This window comes from Euprymna scolopes, chromosome 1 (assembly GCF_053919585.1).
Source record: "Euprymna scolopes isolate OS-2025 chromosome 1, ASM5391958v1, whole genome shotgun sequence".
Taxonomy (NCBI): Eukaryota; Metazoa; Mollusca; class Cephalopoda; order Sepiida; family Sepiolidae; genus Euprymna; species Euprymna scolopes.
In genome coordinates, this window is record NC_136482.1 from 175,646,381 (window position 1) to 175,667,625 (window position 21,245).

Sequence of the window (21,245 nt, forward strand, 5' to 3'; positions counted from 1 at the left end):
GAGTCCTTTTCTTGCCGAGAGATTCACGTCGACCGAAAAATAAAAGCATGATACAAAAAAAAAGGACACCAAGCAATTCACTTGACTCATTCAAAACCAACCAATCATGGGCCGTGTACTAGAACTGTGTAGGCGGCTTAAACAAGAACATGGTGGCTGTAAATGGAATTTCTCACAATCGAAACATTTCCAATCATAAATAATTAAGGATACATGTTCTCTTTCACTTTCTTTATTTACTTTTTTCATAGTTCTTTCCGGAAGTAATTACTATCAAGATTAATTTTTTTGTTATATATTTCCTATTTCAGCCATAGTTTAAAATACTGATTTCTCCCTCTGATTTTAATAACAGGTGCCCCCACCCCCAAAAAATGGCATCTGCATTTTCGGCGATAAACTGGAGAAGTACTATTTTTTCTTTCTTTTATTTTTATTTCGTAATAATAACACAAAAAGTGTTAAAACTAAAGTAGTTTTTAAAATAAATATAAAGTTTCGTTTTTCGTGTCTTGACACCATGATCAAATTTATTTTTTTTTAAACGAGTTAAAAATAATTTTTTTAAATATTATGAGGGTGCGTAGTCGCCTTTAAAAACAATATCTCCTTTAAGAACAATCATAAAATGTGCTTTCAATCGACCTTCATTCAGTAAGGGACCAGTTTTCCTACCTTGCAATAAGGGACCAGTTTTCCGGGGTACCGAAAGAATGCCGCCCAGAAAACTCGTCCCGGGAAAACTCATCTCCGGGAAAACTCGTATCCGGAAAAATCCCCCCTTTTTGCTAGGTAGGAAAACTGGTCCCTTATTGAATAAATATCGATTGAAAACCCATTTTATTACCGTTCTTGAAGGAGATATTGTCTTTAAAAGAGAATACACATCCTATAATATTTTTGAAAAATATTTTTAACTCTTGCTTAAAATAATAAACTTGATCACGGAGTCAAGATACGAAAAACGAAACCAAATATTTATTTTAAAAAATACTTATGGCCTCTCGGTATTTATGAGGTTTAGGAGTCAGAAAGGATGCCATAGAGGCCACAACAAAGAGTCTATGAAATGAATAACGTTGGAAGTGTGTAGATTCTGACTCCATATAATTAAAGACAGACGAATATTGGAGGTTGAGAACCGACTTTATTTACTACCAACAATTTGTATTAGGAGAGGCAAAGTGTTCGTAGGATGGAATGTGATTTAACAAAGGAGATGAATGTTCGTAAAATTTTTGTAGGTATGTATGAATTGACAAGGAATGAATGTTCGTAAAATGTTTGTAGGTATGTATAAATTGACAAGGAATGAATGTTCGTAAAATGTAACTTATCTTTTGGACGATGGAGAGGGTTAGGGTAGGCCGGTCATCCTGCTGTCGGTGATGCGTCTCCTGACTTGTAACTGGAAAGCGAGGGTCTTCTTTCATCAGCTCTAGCAGCCCGGCGTCTTCGTCGTCTTTCTCCTCCTCTCTCTTCTTTGGTTTGTGTGAATTAGGCATTGTTTAGAATTGAAGGCGTTTGGCCCATATCATGAGAGCGTAGTCGGCTTCAGCTCACTGGTGCCTTATTTCTTTTTCTTCTTCATCTCTTTAGGTCGAGTGGGAGAACATCTCTTTAGGTCGAGTGGGAGAATCCGTCTGTGCGTTCACTGACGCAGCAGGGCGAATCTCCCGTTTCCTCTTTTTGGTCCCCTCATTTTATAGTGGCAAACCGGCTCCCAGCGACTGTGATATTTGAGGTGTTTATTTTAGGCGCGGAGCTCTGCCATTGGTCGATAATTATTTTGTGGTTATCTTATTTTTTTTCTTCCCAAGCGGAAGCGATGCGTGGAGCCATGTGCAAACGACAATTTTTCATTTTGTCTCTCATGGTGGATACATTAACATCCAGTTCGCTGCTAATTCTCATACTGATCCCACATACTCTAGTCTTAACACTTTTTGTGTCCTTACGAAACAAAAATAAAGAAAGAAAACACGTATTATCAAAGAAAGCGATTATTTTATTTAGAAGAATTAATTCAGTTTAAATAATTCTTGTATTATTACAAAAGAAAACATGGTCTTATGTAATTTTGGTACCGCGCTGAAATAATAACGTTATTATTTCGAAAGTCATTCTTAACATGGGGAGGGGAGGGTATCGTTTAAAAGTCATTTCGGGGGTACTTGTGCAGTACTTAAAAATATACAAATTTATTTTCTTTTGGAGGTGGGGGGAGGTTCATTTTAAAAGTATATCCACCTCAGTATTTTCTTTAATTTTCGGACATTTTTTTGTTAAAAATTATTTACTAAGTAATGTCGACTGCGACATTACTTGTTATTTCTTTTTAACTAAATAAAATCTTTAAAATAAGTTTAAACACCAAAAACTTACAAACAAAACGTAGAAAAGGTAGAAAACAAAAACTTAGAAAAATCAAGTTAATTTTTTTAAAACAATAAACATGTAAAAATATTCTTTAAAATATTATGGGATGTGCATTATTACCTAAACATATACAAATTTATTTTCTTTTGAAGGGGGGGGGGGCTCGTTTTAAAACTATATCGACCTTAATATTTTCTTTAATTTTCTATTTTTGAGCAATTATCCTCCTAAGATGTGATCCTCTTATGTCCGACATGTTTTTTCATAAGTAACACTCGCTATTACTTTTTTTTTTTTTTTTTTAAACTAAAACTCTTTAAAATAAGCTGAAAGACACAAACTTTCAAAGCTAGGTAGAAAACGGAAACTTAAAAAAATTAACTTAATTTTTTTAAAACAACAGTAAATAAGTAAAAATATATATATTTTTTAAAATATTATGGGATGTGTATTCTCTTTTAAAGACAATATCTTCTTGAAGAACGGTCATAAAATGTGTTTTCAACCGATATTTATTCAATAAGGGATCAGTTTTCCTACCTAGCAAAAGGGAACGAGTTCTCCGGGGTTGAGTTTTCCGGGTACCAGTTTTCCGGAGACGATTTTCCGGGGACCAGTTTTCCTAAATTCGAAAGAACATGTGGTTCCAATTTTCTGGTTTTTAAATTTGGGGGGAATTTTTGAAAAATTCGGTATTTTTTTTAGATTAGGTCCACCTCCACCTCCACAATATTCTTTTAAATGACGACTTTTGAGTTTTCTACTATGCTGAATACGAAAATCGCCTTGAAATTTTGCAGAAATAAGTTACTTATTACTTATTATAAGTAGTTATCGAGATATAAAAATATGCATCGTATTCTTATGCGGCCATCGTTTTTACGCGTGTGCGCGCCATAAACAAATCTACGTGCGTAACAAAGATGGCCGCCAAAGAATACAATGCATAATACAACATTTTATATCTCGATAACTAATTATTTCTGCAAATTTTCAAGGCGATTTTCGTATTCAGCATGGCCGAAACCCTTTACAAGTCGTCATTTAAAAGAAAATTGTGGGGGTGGGTGGACCTAATTTGAAAATTTACCAAAAATTCATCGGTTTTACAGATGAGATTTAAAAAAAAAATCGGTACTGGTCGCGATTTGAGTTCCCTGCCGAACACCATAAAAAAACACTGACTTCTCCCTACGCATAAGCAAAGGACATGTTTTAGTTGCCATAGTAACTAAACGATCATGAATTTTTATCGAATTTTTTAAAAGTTTTACTGTTTATGAATATTGAAACAAATGAAATTACTACACATTTATTAGTAATAATTTTATCGACTTTTTTTTTAATAGCATTTTCTATATATATATATATATATATATATATATATATATATCATATAGCGCGAAGTGCACTAGCACCCATTTTTTTATTTTTTTATTAATAAATGTTTAGTAATTTTAAAGTCGATAAAATTATAATTAATAAATGTGTAGTAATTTAATTTATTTCAATATTCATAATCAGTATCGACTTTTCTTTTAAATAGCATTTTCTTTTTAAATGACGACGTTTTACTGTTTATGTCTCACTTTTATCGACTTTTTTTTTTTTTTAATAAGTTTTACTGTTTATGACGATTGAAATAAATTAAATTACTACACATTTATTAATTATAATTTTATCGACTTTTTAAAAATTACTAAACATTTATTAATAAAAAAAATGGGTGCTAGTGCACTTATGATTCGCGCTATATGATATATATATATAGAAAATGCTATTAAAAAAATCGATAAAATTATTACTATTAAATGGGTAGTAATTTCATTTATTTCAATATTCATAAACAGTAAAACTTATAAAAAAAGTCGATAAAATTCATGATCGTTTAGTTACTATGGCAACTAAAACATGTCCTTTGCTCATGCGTAGGGAGAAGTCAGTGTTTTTTTATGGTGTTCGGCAGGGAACTCAAATCGCGACCAGTACCAAAAAATCTTTTTTTCTTGAGAATACTGCAAAAGTTACAATGAATCAATTTTATTTTACAAGTTGTTACTATTATTATTTGTTATGGGGGGGGGGTCGAAATTTCCGCCTTTATTATGGTCACGCTTAATTTAATATATAAATTCAAATAAAAATTTATTTCTTTAAAATAAAAAAAAGAAAACTTCTATTTTTATAATTTCATAAACATATTTCTTATAAAATTTAAAATAATATGAAAACTTATTTTTTAAAATTTTGTCATTAAAAGTGCAAATAAAGACTTATTTTTAGCTGTATAATTTCGTTAATTTTTATTGTATATTTTATTTCAATAAATCGGTTCACAATAGAAATATGAAAAACAAAAAAATACAGTAGACCTAATTTGTCTTGTCACCGCTTCCGGTAGTGCTCCGCAGAAAATTGGGAAATACGTTAGCTGACTATAACCAAAAAGACTCTTCAATAGAAGGAGTAGTTTTCGATAAAATTGATAAGTAAATTTCAGTAATTTTTTACTTATTTTCCACCTTAATCGCCTTTAAAATGACGATCGGTGAAGGTTTTCCAGTATCCTGAAAACAAATATCGCGTTTAAATTTGCCGCAAACAAATAGATTTCTAGATATGAAACAATGCAATGCCTTTATGTTATTACTGGTGGCCATTGTTGTACGCGCAAGCGCGCATATTTTTAACGCCCGCAAATTTTTAATCAGTTTTATTGTTGCAGTATAATAATTTAAATTAAATAATTGGTTATTTTTTGTTTGTTTCGTCGTAAAACAAGTGTTAAAAATAAATTAAACTCGTTTTTATTAAAAAAAAAATAAAATAAAAAAAGTGATCCAAACTTTTGTTATATATATATATATATATATATATATATATATATACACACACACACACACAAAAAAAAAAAAAAAAAAGTTTGATTTAAAAGTTTTGTTACGATAATGTTTATAGAGCCAATCTGTGTGCGAAGGTGAAGAAGCTCAAACCGGTGTCGAAGGAAAGGTGCTTTTTTTTTTTTTCGCAGTGAAGTCAACCAGGATCTTTTATTCCCTGCTTCGTCATTATTATTATTAAATTATATCGACAACATGGAAATATTAACATCTAAAAGAGGAAAAGATATGCTTGCTTTTAAAGGATATATTTACACAAAGCATAACCAAAAAAATAATACGATAAGATGGAGATGTATTAAGAGGCACACGTTATGCAGAGGAATAATGCTTACAAGTCTTGACCTGGAAAATCCATATTTAAAAGTTGACCACAATCATGCTCCCAGTGTTGCTGCTGTTTCGGCAAAAAAGGCCATAATGCGAATGAAAACGAAATGTGCAAATTCAGCGGAACTACCCTCACAAATTTACAACAACAATTTAGATGATTTATCATATGAAGCCTTGAGTTTGCTCCCTAGCGAAGAAGCAATAAAAAGAACATTGAGAAACGTAAGGAGAAACTATCACGATCAACCAATGCCAGTGACAACACTGGACGAATTCATAATTGAAGGTGAGTGGACAAGAACTTTGGGACATCAACTGACCCCCCCCCCCCGCCTTTTTTTTTATACCCATCACGAGGAATCCACCCAAAATGTGTTTTCGATCGATATTTAGGTGCTTTTTCAGATTAGCACTTCTGGCGGCAATTAAAAGTAAAGAAAATGCAGAAAAGTCTGTATGATGTACGTACTCGTTACAGAACGAAGATCTATTCCAAAAATCACGTAAATCGATCAAGTAGTTTTATTTAAAACTAAGAAAATAAAAATTTATGATTTTAGCGATTTTACTATTAAATTGCATTGGACATAAGGCTGTTTTTTTTTTTTTTTCATCATGATCAATGAAAGCACCTCGGCTAGTTTTGTCGTAAAATTTGATTTCGTTGAATAAAAAAACGATACTAGTGCACTTATTGATGCGTGCTGAAATAATAACATTATTTAAAAAGCCGTTCTTAACATGGGGAAGGTGTTTTATAATTATTATATACTTTAACGTTACAATTGAGTAAAAAAACAAAACTTTAATTAAACTTGGAAATACGATTTAAAAATAGCGCGGATCAGTAAGTGCACTGCATTAACTGCACTAGCCTCCCAAAAACTACTCGATCAAATTACGTGATTTTTTTTTTTTTTTTGTTTCAGGAACAACATACAGATTTTCTGTATTTTCTTTCTTTTTAATTGGCGTCATAAGTGCCAATCTGAATAAGCACCGATATTTATTCAATAATGGCCCATTTTTCCTACCTAGCAAAAAATGGACGAATCTTCCTGTAAAGCATATATGAAATCGTTGTCAGAAAACCCCGCCAAGCCATCCGATTGCGAACGGGAGTGATTGTATAAAAATTTTAAAAAATTCAGAGTTACATATAGTCAAGAAATTCACACACTAGATCTTGCTAATAATTTAAAATACAGAGATTTACATATTTATTTTTACGTCGTTTATTATGTTATATTTTAATTTTATTACAAATGAGTAGAAACAAGCTGAAGACATGTTCTTATAGCATTTTGGTAATCCGGAACAAGTGACTCTTAAGTTCGCAGCAAACGATGTCATTTTCTTAAAAAAATAAAAATAATAAAATAAATAAATAAGGGGGGGGGTCAATAAATATTTAATAAGTGATATAGTTTTCTTAATACTAAGAACAAATTGGTACAAATAGCGCAAAGGGAGTCTAAAATTCGAGCCTCGTTTTCAGTTTGGGAAACGTTTCATCACGTGGCACTCAGTCGACGGTGTCACAGCAGAAAAGTAACCCTTTGAATGAACATGTATTTTAACAGCATGGCTCAATTCTGTTATTTATTTATTTTTTTTTTTCATACTCATGCAGAGATTGGTCCGTGCTGAAATAATAACGTTATTATTTAAAAAGCCATTCTTAACATGGGGAGGGTGTTTTGTACCTATTCTGTACTTTAACCTTACAATTGAATAAAAAAAAACTATTATAAACCTTTAATTAAACGTGGAAATACGATTTTAAAAAATAGCTCGGCATTAGCACTTTTTTTTTTTTTTTTTTTTAAAGGCATTTATTAGTATAGTCACCATGTTATTCTTCTACCTAGCTTATTTTCAAGTATTTATTTAAGTTCGAAACTTCGAAGAATTTCCGCCCTGCCTGCACTACGGTTACGTGTGCGAGCGGTCCGGTACATCCTATATATTTTTTTTTATTTTCAAGCTGTGAAAACATTTTGAAATAAATAAAAACACTGCATATCTGTTATCGCGCTGAAATAACGTTATTATTTAGAAAGCCATTCTTAACATAGTGAGGATGATTTGTAACTAATCTGTACGTATCATAAAACTTTAATTAAACTTGGAAATACGATTTAAAAAATAGCGCGGATCGGTAAGTGCATTAACATCAATTTTTCTATTGGTTCAATTTTTACAATATTTGCAGGTTTAATGTGAAATTTTATGCTCTCTCCAATAAACCGAACATAATATGGAATCACTGGAAGAATTCATAATGTAATTAAATCCTTCTTAAGTAATAGAAAAATCAAAGTTGTCCTCGACGGTCGTACATCCAAACAATACGACATAAATACGGGAGTACCTCAGGGGTCTATCCTTGGACCTCTATTATTCCTGATATTCATAAACGACCTCCCTGATAAAATTGTTTCGGAGATGGGTATATTTGCCGATGACACCACTCTCTATAACAGATATGAGGGGAAAACAAATGAACACATATCCAAGGAAATGGCAGAAACACTAGAGGATGACCTCCAATCCGGAGTGGAATGGGGACAAAAATGGTTGGTCACATTCAATGCTGCTAAGACTAAGCTTGTTTCCTTCAATAACTACAGCAATGTAACTTAGCAATGGCTAAGAACACATTACCTGAAAGTACTTCTTTTAAACTCCTCGGCCTAACGTTTACAGGGAATATGAACTGGAATAGATACATTGAGAGCATTGCCAAGGCTGCTGCAAGGAAGGTTGGCTCCCTCTACCGTGCTAGAAAACTACTTACGCCTGCCAGTATCCTATACCTCTATAAGGCAACCATTCGCCCATGTATGGAGTACTGTTGTCACATCTGAGCTGGTGCATCTGCTTCTTGTCTCTCGCTCCTGGACAGGGTTCAAAAGAGAGTCGCCAACCTGATAGGTCCTGAACTGTCATCTAGGCTTCAACCTCTGTCCCATCGACGAGATGTTGCATCCCTCTGCCTGTTCTACAACTACTTCAATGGTGAGTGCTCTGACGAACTGCAAACACTTGTACCTCCCCGACGTAACTACCCCCGACAAACCCAACAAGCTACTAAGTCTCATCCCTTTACAGTAGAGATCCCTAGGTGCAAGAAAGCCTTTTACTCCAATAGTTTCTTCCCCAGAACTGCGGGTCTTTGGAACTCCCTTCCGGGATTCTGCTTTCCCAACTGCAACGATATGCAGAAGTTCAAGTGTAATGTTAACAAACATCTTTCTACTTATCTCCCTTCGTAATGACCCCGCTAATTAAGTCCCTGATAGTAGCCCCCTGCTTCAAAGTGGCACTGTGCCTTGTTTGGGGTGAAAATTGAATTTAAAAAAAAAAAAAAAAAAAATATTCTAAATAAACGTTTTTTTTTAATTCACCCCTCCCCCCATTTGGAAATGTCTATTAAAATGAAAATAATTTTCTCACCTCAGATTTATATATCACAAATTGAAGATAAAAGATCAATAAATAAAATAATCTTATTTAAAACAAAAAAAGAATAGTTTTGTGCAAATTTACCTGTAAAGTCAAAAGTTTAAAAACCCTTTTTTTAAGTGGAACCTCATATTTTGAAAATATTGTCTAATAAATATTTAGCACTTACTATAATTTTTTTTCTATTTCATTCAATGTTTTATTTTAGATATTTAAAAGAAAAAAAAATCATTCGATAAAGAATAAAATATTTTAAATCAAAAACTCATGTATTTCTTTAAGAGAATAAAAAAAAAAAAAGGAAAATTTGTCGAGGGCGTTGTTTTTAAAAGTAAACTTACTTATGAGTGAATGTTATCATCTTCCAAGTACGGTGATTCATATTGACTAACTTTTGTTGACAGCAAACACATGTCAGAAATAGAAAGGGGAGATTAATTATGGCACTTTTAGGCCACCGTAGTTCTCAACTGGGAGAAAGGCAGACAAACCCGCTCTGTGACCATCTGATATGATAATTTAAAATCGCGGCATTTTTGAATTCTTGCTTAAATCTTTATTTTTATTTAAAAAGTACATGGAATATAAAATATAAATATGGATAAATTCTTAACAATGAAGAATAGAAGTATCCATTGATTAGTATTATTTTTTTTATAGGTAAGTGATTTTTTTTTGAATTTATATATATTCGAAGTTAAAATTCGTTGATTTTCTGGAAATCTTTTTAAAAGAAAACCGATTTAAAAAACGAAATATTGCATATTTTGCTACTAAATCTGTTGTTATTTAAAAATTTGGTCTCTACTCCTTTTATTGAAAAAAAAAATAGTTTAAATTACATTTTTCAAGTAGTTATAAGCTTCGAAAGATAGTAAGTCTAATTATTCAAGTTTTTAGCACTCCTTTTTAATGGCGACTTCTGACACTGCTAGTGAAAAGCGAACCTGGGACCTTTCGATTACAAATCAAGTCCACTAATGAACTACACCCATCTTACCCCAAAGTGACGATTTAGTTTTGCCTAACAGCTATGAAAAGAACAAGCCGATAAGTGATTCGGCTGTTTTGAAATACACTGCTTTGATAGCGTGTCTTGCGTTATTGCATTTTTGTATCGTGGCATCTCGATTCGGCGAGATTGTTCGGTCCTGCTTGGGAACATATGTCGATTCAATGATATTTGTTCGTGGCATGTTGATTCAGTGGTGGTGTTCGGAAAGGCGTGGATGGAATTGTTAAGGACCATGCTGTCACTGTGAAAACATATATATATATATATATATATATATATATACACACACACATATATGAATATATATATATATATATATTTCTTTTTTCTGGCGCCCTCTCTCCCTCGTGTAGAGACAACAAATAGCGCAGTAACATAGACACCTAAGTACCCTAAAAACTTTTCTTGCCTTTGGCAGCATTTATTTTATTGGAGGGAAGGTACAAAGATAGCACCATACTGTTTTCTCCTTTGGAGTTCCGAGATTTGCTCAAAAAGATGCAAATAATGCAGAGAGGCCTGAAATTCGAGCCTCGTTTTCAGTTTGAGATTGTTAACATGTGGTCAACAATATCAGTTTTCATATTTCAGATTTATAAATCAAATTAAATAAAAAAAATATTTAAAAAAAAAAATGAAACTTTGTCATGTGTAATAAAAGAAAGCGATCGTGATTTGATGGTGTAAATACTGATGTTGGCAAACTTACTTTCAAGTTTGCGGGGGGGGGGGCTTAACTGCAAGACTGCCAGTTAGGCCACAAGCGCCAGTGTCACAGCAATTAACATAGCCCTAGCCCCCCTCTTGTGGGTTTTGAGTCCCTCTGCTCCCTTACAAATACCCCCCCTCCGGTGCCTTTATTTTATACCCCTTCTCCAAGGAAGAGAACAGCATAACTATTTTTGTAACCCCCATCCACACACACACACACACACACACACACACACACAAAATTTAACAAATAAATGAGAATGGCTATGATTGGTTACACTCTTTCCTTCTCCGCATCATTGGAGTTCTCTTTTCTTCTCACTTCCCAAAGCTAATGACTTTTAACATGAATGTGTTAAAACAAATAGTTTTCATGCATCATTGGATTGTCCATGATATCTTTCTCACATACTTCATGAACAATGCTTACTTACACTATTTGGTTGTCTCATCAGCACAGAGAAGAGATTACTGGTCCAGGGGTCATCTCTGGTGTGTTCTTTGGTTTCCCAGTCAGTCTTTTCTTTTTTGTTTAGTACACTGCCATTTTGAGCAACGACTCCTCATCTTGGAGTTGTGATTTATCAACTGATATCACAAGGTGGTTTGCGTTTCTCAGTGGACTATGGGCATTTGTCACACAATCCTTGGGTAAGGAATAGGTCTCGAAGTGTAGCTTGTTATTCTCCATGATCTGTGTAATGAGAAACTATGAATTTAGCGTTGTGCACTGATTTTTTAATGCCTTTTAATTACATGGGCAGTTTCTTTACTAGAACTACTCCATTTGTGAAACCATACTGCGAAGCTACATCCCATCTAACTATAACATGATCATTTTCAAGTCCAATGTAAAAAAATTCTTGTTGAGCCACCCTCTTAAATTAACAAATTCTGTCAATTTCCACCAAGACCAATCATGGTGATGTCTCATCAGCACTTGACACATATTAACTCTTGAGAGGTTTTTGAGCCTTGATAAAGAGTGATTTCCTAGTAAAAATATAAATTAAAAGAAACTTAAGAGAATCGAGTAGGTTCTATTTATCTTTAACATTTTACAAAAAAATTTAGTGTAGTAAACTTTCTTTATAAAATAAGATCGACACAAGGCCAAAATTGGGTGAGATTGGATGGAGGGTGGTTGTCGTCCTCTGGATCTATTCTCTAAACTACTTTCAGTCACCAAAATACCACATTCATTTGGTGGGTGAAATCTACTAAACATTATCCTCAATTGTTTGATTTATTTATTTATTTTTTTTTTTTTATATAAAAAATATATGTACACCTTCATCAGTTGAAGGTTGGAACTAAAAAATCAACAGTGATTGTTAAACAAAAAAAATGCTAATGGCTGCCAGTGTGAGAGACTATGATGATATGGCCATAAAGAAGATCCATAGGACACATAGTGTCACTCACTGGCATTATTACAGAGAACATGATAGGAAACGATTTCTGCATGAATTGTAATATTAGAAAGAAATGGAGAGGACTGGAAATCTGGGAAGACTTGTCACTCAGATTTCAGGGCACACCACCTATGTGCAAAATTTGTAGTCTACTTCGTCTTTTTCAAAAAGTTTGTGTTCATCTTGTTTTTTTTGTGCATCTTTTTGTTTGTTTCTTTCTTTTTTGTTTGTTTCTTTCTTTTTGTTTGTTTCTTTCTTTTTGTTTGTTTCTTTCTTTTTGTTTGTTTCTTTCTTTTTGTTTGTTTGTCTTTGTTTATCTGCCTTGTCAGTGGGGCATCTGAATACACCGCCTGCACCCCCACCCCACTCTGCAGAAGGTAAAAGTCCCTCAATGGGGCCACCTGTTGGCTGTGGGTGGTGACCCGTAACACCTTGGTATGGAATTCTGGTTATTGAAGGTCTTGGAGGATGAGTTCAAGAACCTCCTCTTCCCAACACATCACTTTGGCACTTACCTCGGCTAGAGGCAAAGAAAGCACTATGCAAATTTATTTCCAAACAAAACAAAAAAAAATCCAAACGTTCAGACTCTGAAAGTGAAGAAAATTCAGATTTTCCCAAGTTCTATGTAATAGACTCAAGTTCTATGTAATAGAATCACTGGAAGAAACTCTGATGTCGAAAATGTCTCCATTTCTTATTGAAAAAGTTCTAACTAGTAAAATAAAGCCAAAAATGGTAAAAAAAAAAAAAAAAACCCCAAAAGATAGCAACTTACTGATTGAAATGGAAACAATAAGCCAAAGCCTAAACTTAGAAAATATACAAACTTTTCATAACATTAACATTAAAGTCACCTCACACAATAAACTTAATCCAAAGGAGTCATTTGAAGCCGGGAACTGGTGTAGCAGTTAACAAACTATTTACTATAAGCAGATCAATGCCTGGTGCCAAAGTGATTCGGCCACACTGACCAATCAGTTGATAGGGCGCATTGATTTGAGCTGTCCCCTTAAAGACTATTTTTAGCCCTTTGGGATCTCAGCTGCGATCGCCAGAGAGATGCCAGCAAATGACCTATACAGACCTCTCTTACTCACCCCTCCCACTGCTATTTGTTGACACCTGCAGTCTGATGGTAGACGACACCTTCAAACAGACATTTACACTTTCTTTCTTTCTTTCTCTCCAATTTGAGATACAATCTCGCCTTTTTTAAATAAACCCTTTATTATTGTTTTGTTAAAAGCAATGTCGTTTGGCCTTGTGCTTATTTAAGTAATTATTAGGAGAGAAATGCACGACATTTCCCTCCTATACTATCACTTGCTTCACCAGAAGAAATCCAGAAAGAACTGAGCAAACAAGGAGTCATTAACTAATTAAGAATCTATATAAAGAAAAGCTATGAAAAAATACCAACCAATACGTATTACATTTAATACTCCAAAAATTCCACCTAAAATTACAATTGGTTACACCATAGAAATATACATCCCAGATCCCTTGAGATGTTTCAACTGTCAAAAATGTGGTCACCATAGAAATGCCTGCAGAGTTCATCCTATGTGTGCTAAAGGTGGCTCTAAAGAAATAAGTCACAACGAACAAGAATGTCGCAAGTCCAAATGTATAAATTGCCAAGGCGAGCACCCTGCCTATTCTAAAAACTGTAAACAATGGAAAATTGAAAAAGAAATCTTAGCCATAAAGCATAAACAAAATATATCTTACTTAGAAGCGAAAACAATAGTGGAAGGACTCATAAAAAATAAGACATATGCAAAAATAACAGAAAAAAACAAATCCCACCAACCAGCCTGATAAATACAATGAACTCATCAAAAAACTTGTACATCTAGAACCAAATGAATTGCTTAACTTTCAAAAAAAAAAAAAACTAAAAATACAACACTTTCAAAAACTATAAAAATCAAAACTAGAAAAGAACCCAATAAAATATTTGTCTCTTCCCAAACCCAAACCTCTCCTCTTAAAGGCCAATGTTCTTAAGGACAAACTTTCTTAAACCCAAATAATAAACCCCAAAACAAAAAATAAAAATACTCCCAAAAAAATCTAACAGAAAAATTAAAAGGAGAAAACCCACCTGAATACCTACGTTGCCAAGAAAACTACACAGTTAAACATTTTCTAATAAACTGCATCGACCTACCTCCCTTATGCCAAAAATATTACAGCACTAACGACATTAAAGATCTCTTCAAAAATATAAATGAAAAAATAATTCTAAATTACTCGAAAAAAATAAATCTCTTCTCCAAAATATAAATCTACCTTATAAAAAAAAAAAAAAAAAATTCAACCCCAATCCTTTATAAAACTTCCAAACTCACCTTGATATACTGGAAAGTAAAGAATACCTATTCTATTAAGACAACCCCCTCCCATAAAAAAAAAAAAACACACTTATATGGCCTTAAATGACCATGTTGCTGATAGGCCAATAAACTGAACAAGAAATCAATCAATCTTTTTGTTTGTCTTCTTTTGCTTGTCTTTTTCTTCATCTTCTTTTTCTTTTTGTTCGTCTTCTTATGGTCTGATTCACATATGATTAGGATGTTAGGATCACACCAGCTTGAGAGACTCGTTTAGAAGGAGTGGGACTTCAATTCAACAACAAAACAAGATGGCAGAAGGTAATTTCTTCAATTTGCACATTGCTCATTTTGATTTGAATAGCAAATTAGAAATGCATGAACTCTGACGACACTCGGTGATACTAATTTTAACAAAATAATTTAGCTGCATGTTAGTATAAAAAAATTTAATGAGAAAAAAATAAATGTTCAAAGGTAAACCCATCTTCTGTGTTTTCTCTGCTTTTCTTGTATTATAACAGTTCTGCATTTGAAAAGAGGGGAAAAAAACAACACTGAAGTGAAATTTGATTCAAACATTAGTTTATTATGTTCCCAAAAACTCAATATTTTGGGCTTTGCTTTAGTTTACTGACTGTTCTTGCTAATGTTCAAGCTGGCATATATGGTATAATCATTGTAGTTAATTGTTGAGCCTGGTCAATACCAGATGGGTGACCATTTGAAAATACCAGGTGTTGCAAGTAGGAGGATGTTGACACCTCTCTGCAAGAACAGCAAAAGCTTAACATTGTCATCACCCCTGACTGGGATAGACATGTAATTGGAGATTGCTTGTGAATTTAATATTCCCTTGAAACTTCTTCCTTTAGAGGAAGTTGTTCAGCCTTCTCAGGTTGAATATTGCTTTAAAAAATATATAAACTTGTGTTTAGATGATGTTTGCTCGGCTAGTTTTGCTTTCCTTATCTTTCCTTTTCCAAAAAAAATTAATTAATTGCTCTCTACTTTGGTCTTTTTGTTTTTTCATCATAAGCGGAGATATGGCATGAAATTAAGTTTAATATCTTGGTATCTACTCATTCCTGTGTGCCGATGAGGACAAAAATATTCTCATTTTCTGATAGCTTTTTTGGGAGGGGAGCAATGTGTTGAGCATGAATGTTTTCTAAATGATTAAAACTCATTTTGTATTCTCCATTTTTTTTTTTTTTTTTTTTTTTTTCAGAGAAAATGGCAGCTCCTATCATCAATTATGAATCTTTAGTCAAAGAAAAACTACCGTTAATTATGAGTAAAGGAAAAGATTGGGCTTTAACTCATGGTAAGTGTCCGTGTGTATATATATTAAAGCTTTATACTTTAACTATTTTATTTATTTATTTTTTGTCTGGAAGCAGATTTTTTTTATAAAAATGGTTAATAACTTTCTTTGTTTTATAAATTGATTCCTTCCCTAAGAACAATAGTGTCATGATATTTTATGGACTTTAATTTTATTTTCAGCTGACTTTTTGGATATCACTCATCGAATTACATCGGTGATAATTTTTGGACCCTATGAAGTACAATTTCTTTAGACTTTGAAGCTAACGATAATCCCTTCACACCTGGAATGGCATTCTCTTCATTATGGATATTATTGAATATAACTTCAGTATTTGATTTTTTTTTTTTTTTCAATTTTTAACAAACATTTTGATGCTTCTATATCATACAAATGAAAAAATATTGAATATTAAATAAAACAAATGGTATCTACATAATTGTCATGTCGCAAATAGTAACATATCCAAAAATTATGGAAAATGATAGGGTAGAAAAATAATTATTAATGAAAAACTGTTTTCGATAAAGTCTGTATAGAGAATAAATTTTGTCCGACATTTTGAATTATGTTCGTCACATGACGTAAGCAACAGAACTTGATTATCTCCCCTGTCAACTTATTTCTTTGGAGTAACCTTCCTTTCACAAATTTCTTTTTTTTTTTTCGTAATTATTTTTTTACCTGATCGTTTTTCATAATTTTTGGATATGTTACTATTTGACACCTGACAATTATGTAGATACCATTTGTTTCACTTGAAATTCAATATTTTTTTCTTTGTGCAATATATTGATTGATTGATTGATTGGTTTTACGGCATATCAACCTATGTGGTCATTTAATGCCGGAGTCCTTTTTTTTTTTTTAACTTTTTTTATTGGGAGGGGGGGGAATGACTTTTTCAGCCTTTCCTCCCTTTTTTATAAAATTGAACTAAGAAATTAAATGTTGTATTTATACATGGATGTGTATATTTGGGTGACTTTAAATTTCCTTAAATTTTCTTATATAAATTTACTTTCCTTAGGTATGCTAGAATATTTGCTGAGTTGACCTTTTCAAAAAGGTCTTCCATATTGCTTTCTGTATAATATAATTTTCTAGTTGGGGCAAGGTCATCACACCCAACTAGGATATGTTTTACTGTGAGTGTCTCCTGGCATGGGATGCACTCTGGCGCCGCTTCTCCATTTAGTATATAAGAATGAGTAAAGTTGGTGTGCCCTATGCGCAGCCGAGTCAGTATCACATCTTCTCGGCGTGATCTCTTGATGTCCGGACATCGTTCCTTAAGTTCAGGTTTGATTGAGTATAATTTGTTGCCCTCTTGCTGACTCCACCGCAGTTGCCATTTTTCCTGTATGTATGCTTTTATCTGGGGTCTAAGATCAGTATGTGGAATCTTAAAATTGTCAGTTGGAAGGTGAGAAGATCTTTTTGCAGCTATATCTGCCCTGTCATTGCCTTTGATCCCCACATGGCTGGGGATCCAGACAAGAATAATGTTTTTAGTAGTTGAAAGGATATTGATTTTTTTCTATTAATTTTGTTGTTAGTGGATTTTCTTGTTTTTGATTTTGTATAGATAATAGGACTGATAGAGAATCTGTGAGAATGATGAAGTTTTTGGTGGTTTCCTCTGAAATTATGTTGAGTGCTAGATCGATAGCTATAGTCTCTGCAGTGAATATAGATGCTTCATTTTGAAGATTTCTCTTCATTGTGGTTTTATGGTACGTTGCTGCACATCCAGTGTGATTGTTGCTTTTAGACCCGTCTGTCTAGATAAAGGTGTAGTCTGAATATTGTAATTTTAAATGTTGAAGTTCGTCGTGGTATTCAATAGGGTTTGTGGTAGATTTGGACTTTTTGTTTAGGTTGAGTTTTATTTCAACTTGTTTCATGGTCCATGGGGGTGTTTTAGGCAGTATGAAGTTGTGAATGCTGGAGATTGGAATTTTCGATTCTTCAATGCTTTCCTTCATTCGGAGCCCGAACGTTTTGATAGTTTTTCTTCTCATGTTAAAGAGTTCTTCATATTTAGGATAGAAGGTACATTGGTATGCAGGGTTGTTTGGGCAAGACTTCAGTTTCAGTAAATATTGAAGGGCTAACTTTTCTCGCCTTAGATCTAGTGGGGGTTCGTGTGCTTCCGTGTATAGACTGTTCACGGGGGAAGTTCTGTATGCTCCTAGGGCCAATCTTAGGCCAGTATGGTGAATAGGGTCTAGGCTTTTTATATATGATGTTCGGGTTGATCCATATATGAAACAACCGTAGTCTAGCTTTGAGCGGACTAGTGCTCTGTAAAGTTTAAGGAGTGTTTCCCTGTCTGCACCCCAATCGGTATGTGCTACCACTCTCAAAAGATTTACAGCTTTGTTACATTTTTTTTTCAGATAGTTTATGTGTGGGATGAATGTTAACTTTTTGTCAAATAAAATCCCTAAGAATTTGTACTGGTCAGTAACGGGTATGGGCATTCCTTCCATGGTTAGGACAGGATCATTATGCATGTTCTTTAGTTTGCAGAAATGCATGCATTTCGTTTTTCTTTTGGAGAATCTAAATCCATTCTCTTCCGTCCATCTCATTACTTTGTTTAAGCACAATTGAAGCTTCCTTTCTATTATAGATATATATCTAGATCTACAGCATATTAGGAAGTCATCCACATATAGGGAGCAATCTACCCCAGGGTTAAGGTTTTTTACAATGTTGTTAATTCGGATACTGAACAGGGTCACTGACAGTATACTCCCTTGAGGTACTCCATTCTCTTGTTCTTTCAAGTCCGAAAGAGCTGTGCCAACCTTTATTCTGAACCGTCTATTTTTAAAAAAATTTTCAATAAAAATTGGCATTCTGCCTTTTAGTCCAAGCGCCTTCAGATCCCTTGTAACACCGTACTTCCACACAGTATCGTAGGCTTTTTCCATGTCAAAAAACACTGCTGTTAAATGTTCCTTCCTTACAAAGGCTTCTCTGATGAAGGTTTCAAGTCTGACTATGTGGTCTATTGAACTTCGGTTTTTCCTGAATCCTGTTTGAAATTCTGTAATAAGATTCTCTGTTTCCAGGAACCAGATTAGTCTTTTGTTTATAATCCTTTCCATGGTCTTACAAATGCAGCTTGTTAGAGCTATTGGCCTGAAATTCAATGGATCTGAGACGTTACTTGATTGGGATTGGATGTTTGAGTTTTCAGATTTGGGGATTGGTATTATTGTGGCCTCTTTCCAGGTCTCGGGTACGTTTCCACTGGACCATATAATATTGAAAATTTCAAGTAGGTATTTCATTGAGGTTTCTGGAAGTTTTTTGAGGATTTCATATGGAATTTCATCGGGCCCTGTAGCTGTGTCATGGGATTTGGTTAGCGATTCTTTTAATTCAGACAAAGTAAGAGGTTGGTTGTATTTTTCAGTATTTTGTGATTTAAATAGAATTTTCTTTTTCTCTTCCTTTTCTCTAATCTTTTTGAATTTCTCTGTTTGTTTGTCACATGATGAAATTTTTGATAAATTATCTGCCAGGTTATTGGAAATGTCTTTTTGATCGGTGTATATTTTGTTGCCTTTAGAGATGTGGGATATTGGTGTACTACTACACTTTCCTTCTATTTTCCTCATCATGTTCCAAACTGTTTTCGCCTTGGTATTCACATTAATTTTGGATATATAATTTCTCCAAGTTGTTCTTTTGGATTCCTTTATGATTCGTCTGGCTTTTGCTCTGTTGTTTTTGAAGAAATCCAGATTTTCGCTTGTTGGATACTTGAATTTTCTCAAGGCAGCTCGTCGAGCTCTGATGGCTTTTCTGCATTCTTTTGTGAACCAAGGTTTGTTGTGATTGTTGGTTTTGGTTGTTTTCGGTATGGTATTATTTGCTATGTTTGTGAGTGTTTTAATGAAGTAGTTCAAATGGTCATCTTCATCATTCTTTTCGATAATTAATTGGTTTTTGCACTGTTCCTGGAAGTCTTCCCAATCCGCTTTATGTAGATTCCATTTGGGTGTTTTTTGTTCAGTGCTAGTACTTAGACTTTCCAGGATGATTGGGAAATGATCACTCCCACAGGTGTCATTGTGTACTTTCCAGTCATAGTCCATATATATGGAAGGATCACATAAGGTAAGGTCAATGGCGGGGAAAGTACCTGTTGCTGGGTACATATAGGTGTAGTTTTGATTATTAAGGAGGCATAGATTATTTTTATTTATTATGTTTTCTATTTCTTTTCCTTTTTTATTTGTTTTTTTACTTCCCCATATTACATTGTGACTGTTGAGATCTCCTAGTAGAAAAAAGGGTTTAGGGAGTTGTTTTATTAATTGAGTTATCTCAGTTTCGTTGATTGTATCTTTTGGAGGGATGTAGATTGAGCAAAGTGTTATAGTTCTATGTAGAGTCACTGAAACTGCAATTGCTTGCAAGTTTGTGTTTATATTTATTTGTCTTTGAGAGACTTCATTCTTCACAAGTATTGATGTGCCCCCAGAAGCTCTGTCCGTATCTTTATTTATGTAGTTGTAAGATGTGTAGTGTTTTATGTTGATGGTATTATTTTCTTTCAGAAAGGTCTCCTGTAGACAGACAAGTGCTGGGCTCATATTTGTTATTAATAATGTGAGTTCATTTTGGTTTGCTTTTATCCCTCTGATATTCCATTGTAATATTTTGTTCATCATTTGGAATTGTGTTCAACTTCCATCGTCTCCAATCCCTCAAATCTATTTTCTGTCGGAGTCCCTGTTCGAGATATAGATCGGGATCGTTCTTTTCCTGTTTTTGTTTGTTTTTTTTTTTTTTGTCTGGGGGGATTTTTGATTCTTTTCTGGCTTGTGATGTGTTTGATGGTTGTTCGGTTGTTTTTGTAGAAATGGTTTGTGGTTTTGTTTCTTTTTGTGGTTCAGTAGTGTCTTTACTTAATATTATCCTTGGATTGGTTGCAGACATTGCACTATTCATTTTCCTCATTTCTTCTAATAGTTCTTTCATTTCCTTTATTAGTTTGCTTAGGACATCAATTTTCTTGTCAGTTGTATCCGTTACATGTATATGACCATTTTGATTGTTGATTGGATTAGTTTTTTTTTGTTGCATCTGCATATGTTTTAGTTTCAATGATTTTCCTGGCCTCTGGGTAGGATATATTCTTTATATGTTTTAGTTTGGTCACTTCTTTTTCTCTTTTCCATATTTCGCAATATCTAGAGCCAGCGCCATGGTTTCCCAGGCAGTTGGCACACTTGAAATCTTTTCTGCAGTCAATGTGTGGGCCACTTTCTCCACATCTTCCACACACTGGTAATCGTGTGCACCGATCTTGATGGTGTCCAAACT

General features: G+C 33.6%; 1 protein-coding gene across 7 annotated transcripts in view; it reads left to right on the forward strand.

The window, feature by feature from the left end:
- Nucleotides 1-21,245, forward strand: part of LOC145277656 (glutathione synthetase-like) — a 113,823-nt gene that overhangs the window by 28,736 nt on the left and 63,842 nt on the right. For 3 of the 7 annotated variants that reach the window (XM_080129303.1, XM_080129314.1, XM_080129330.1), the window contains exon 2: nucleotides 15,798-15,893. In XM_080129303.1, the coding sequence (XP_079985429.1) occupies nucleotides 15,803-15,893 (91 nt within the window). In that variant the 5' untranslated portion in view covers nucleotides 15,798-15,802. Of the gene's footprint in view, nucleotides 1-5,416; nucleotides 5,899-7,601; nucleotides 7,774-14,806; nucleotides 14,888-15,797; nucleotides 15,894-21,245 lie in introns of those variants that run through there. The other 4 variants (XM_080129282.1, XM_080129293.1, XM_080129272.1 and 1 more) reach the window with 3 other exon arrangements.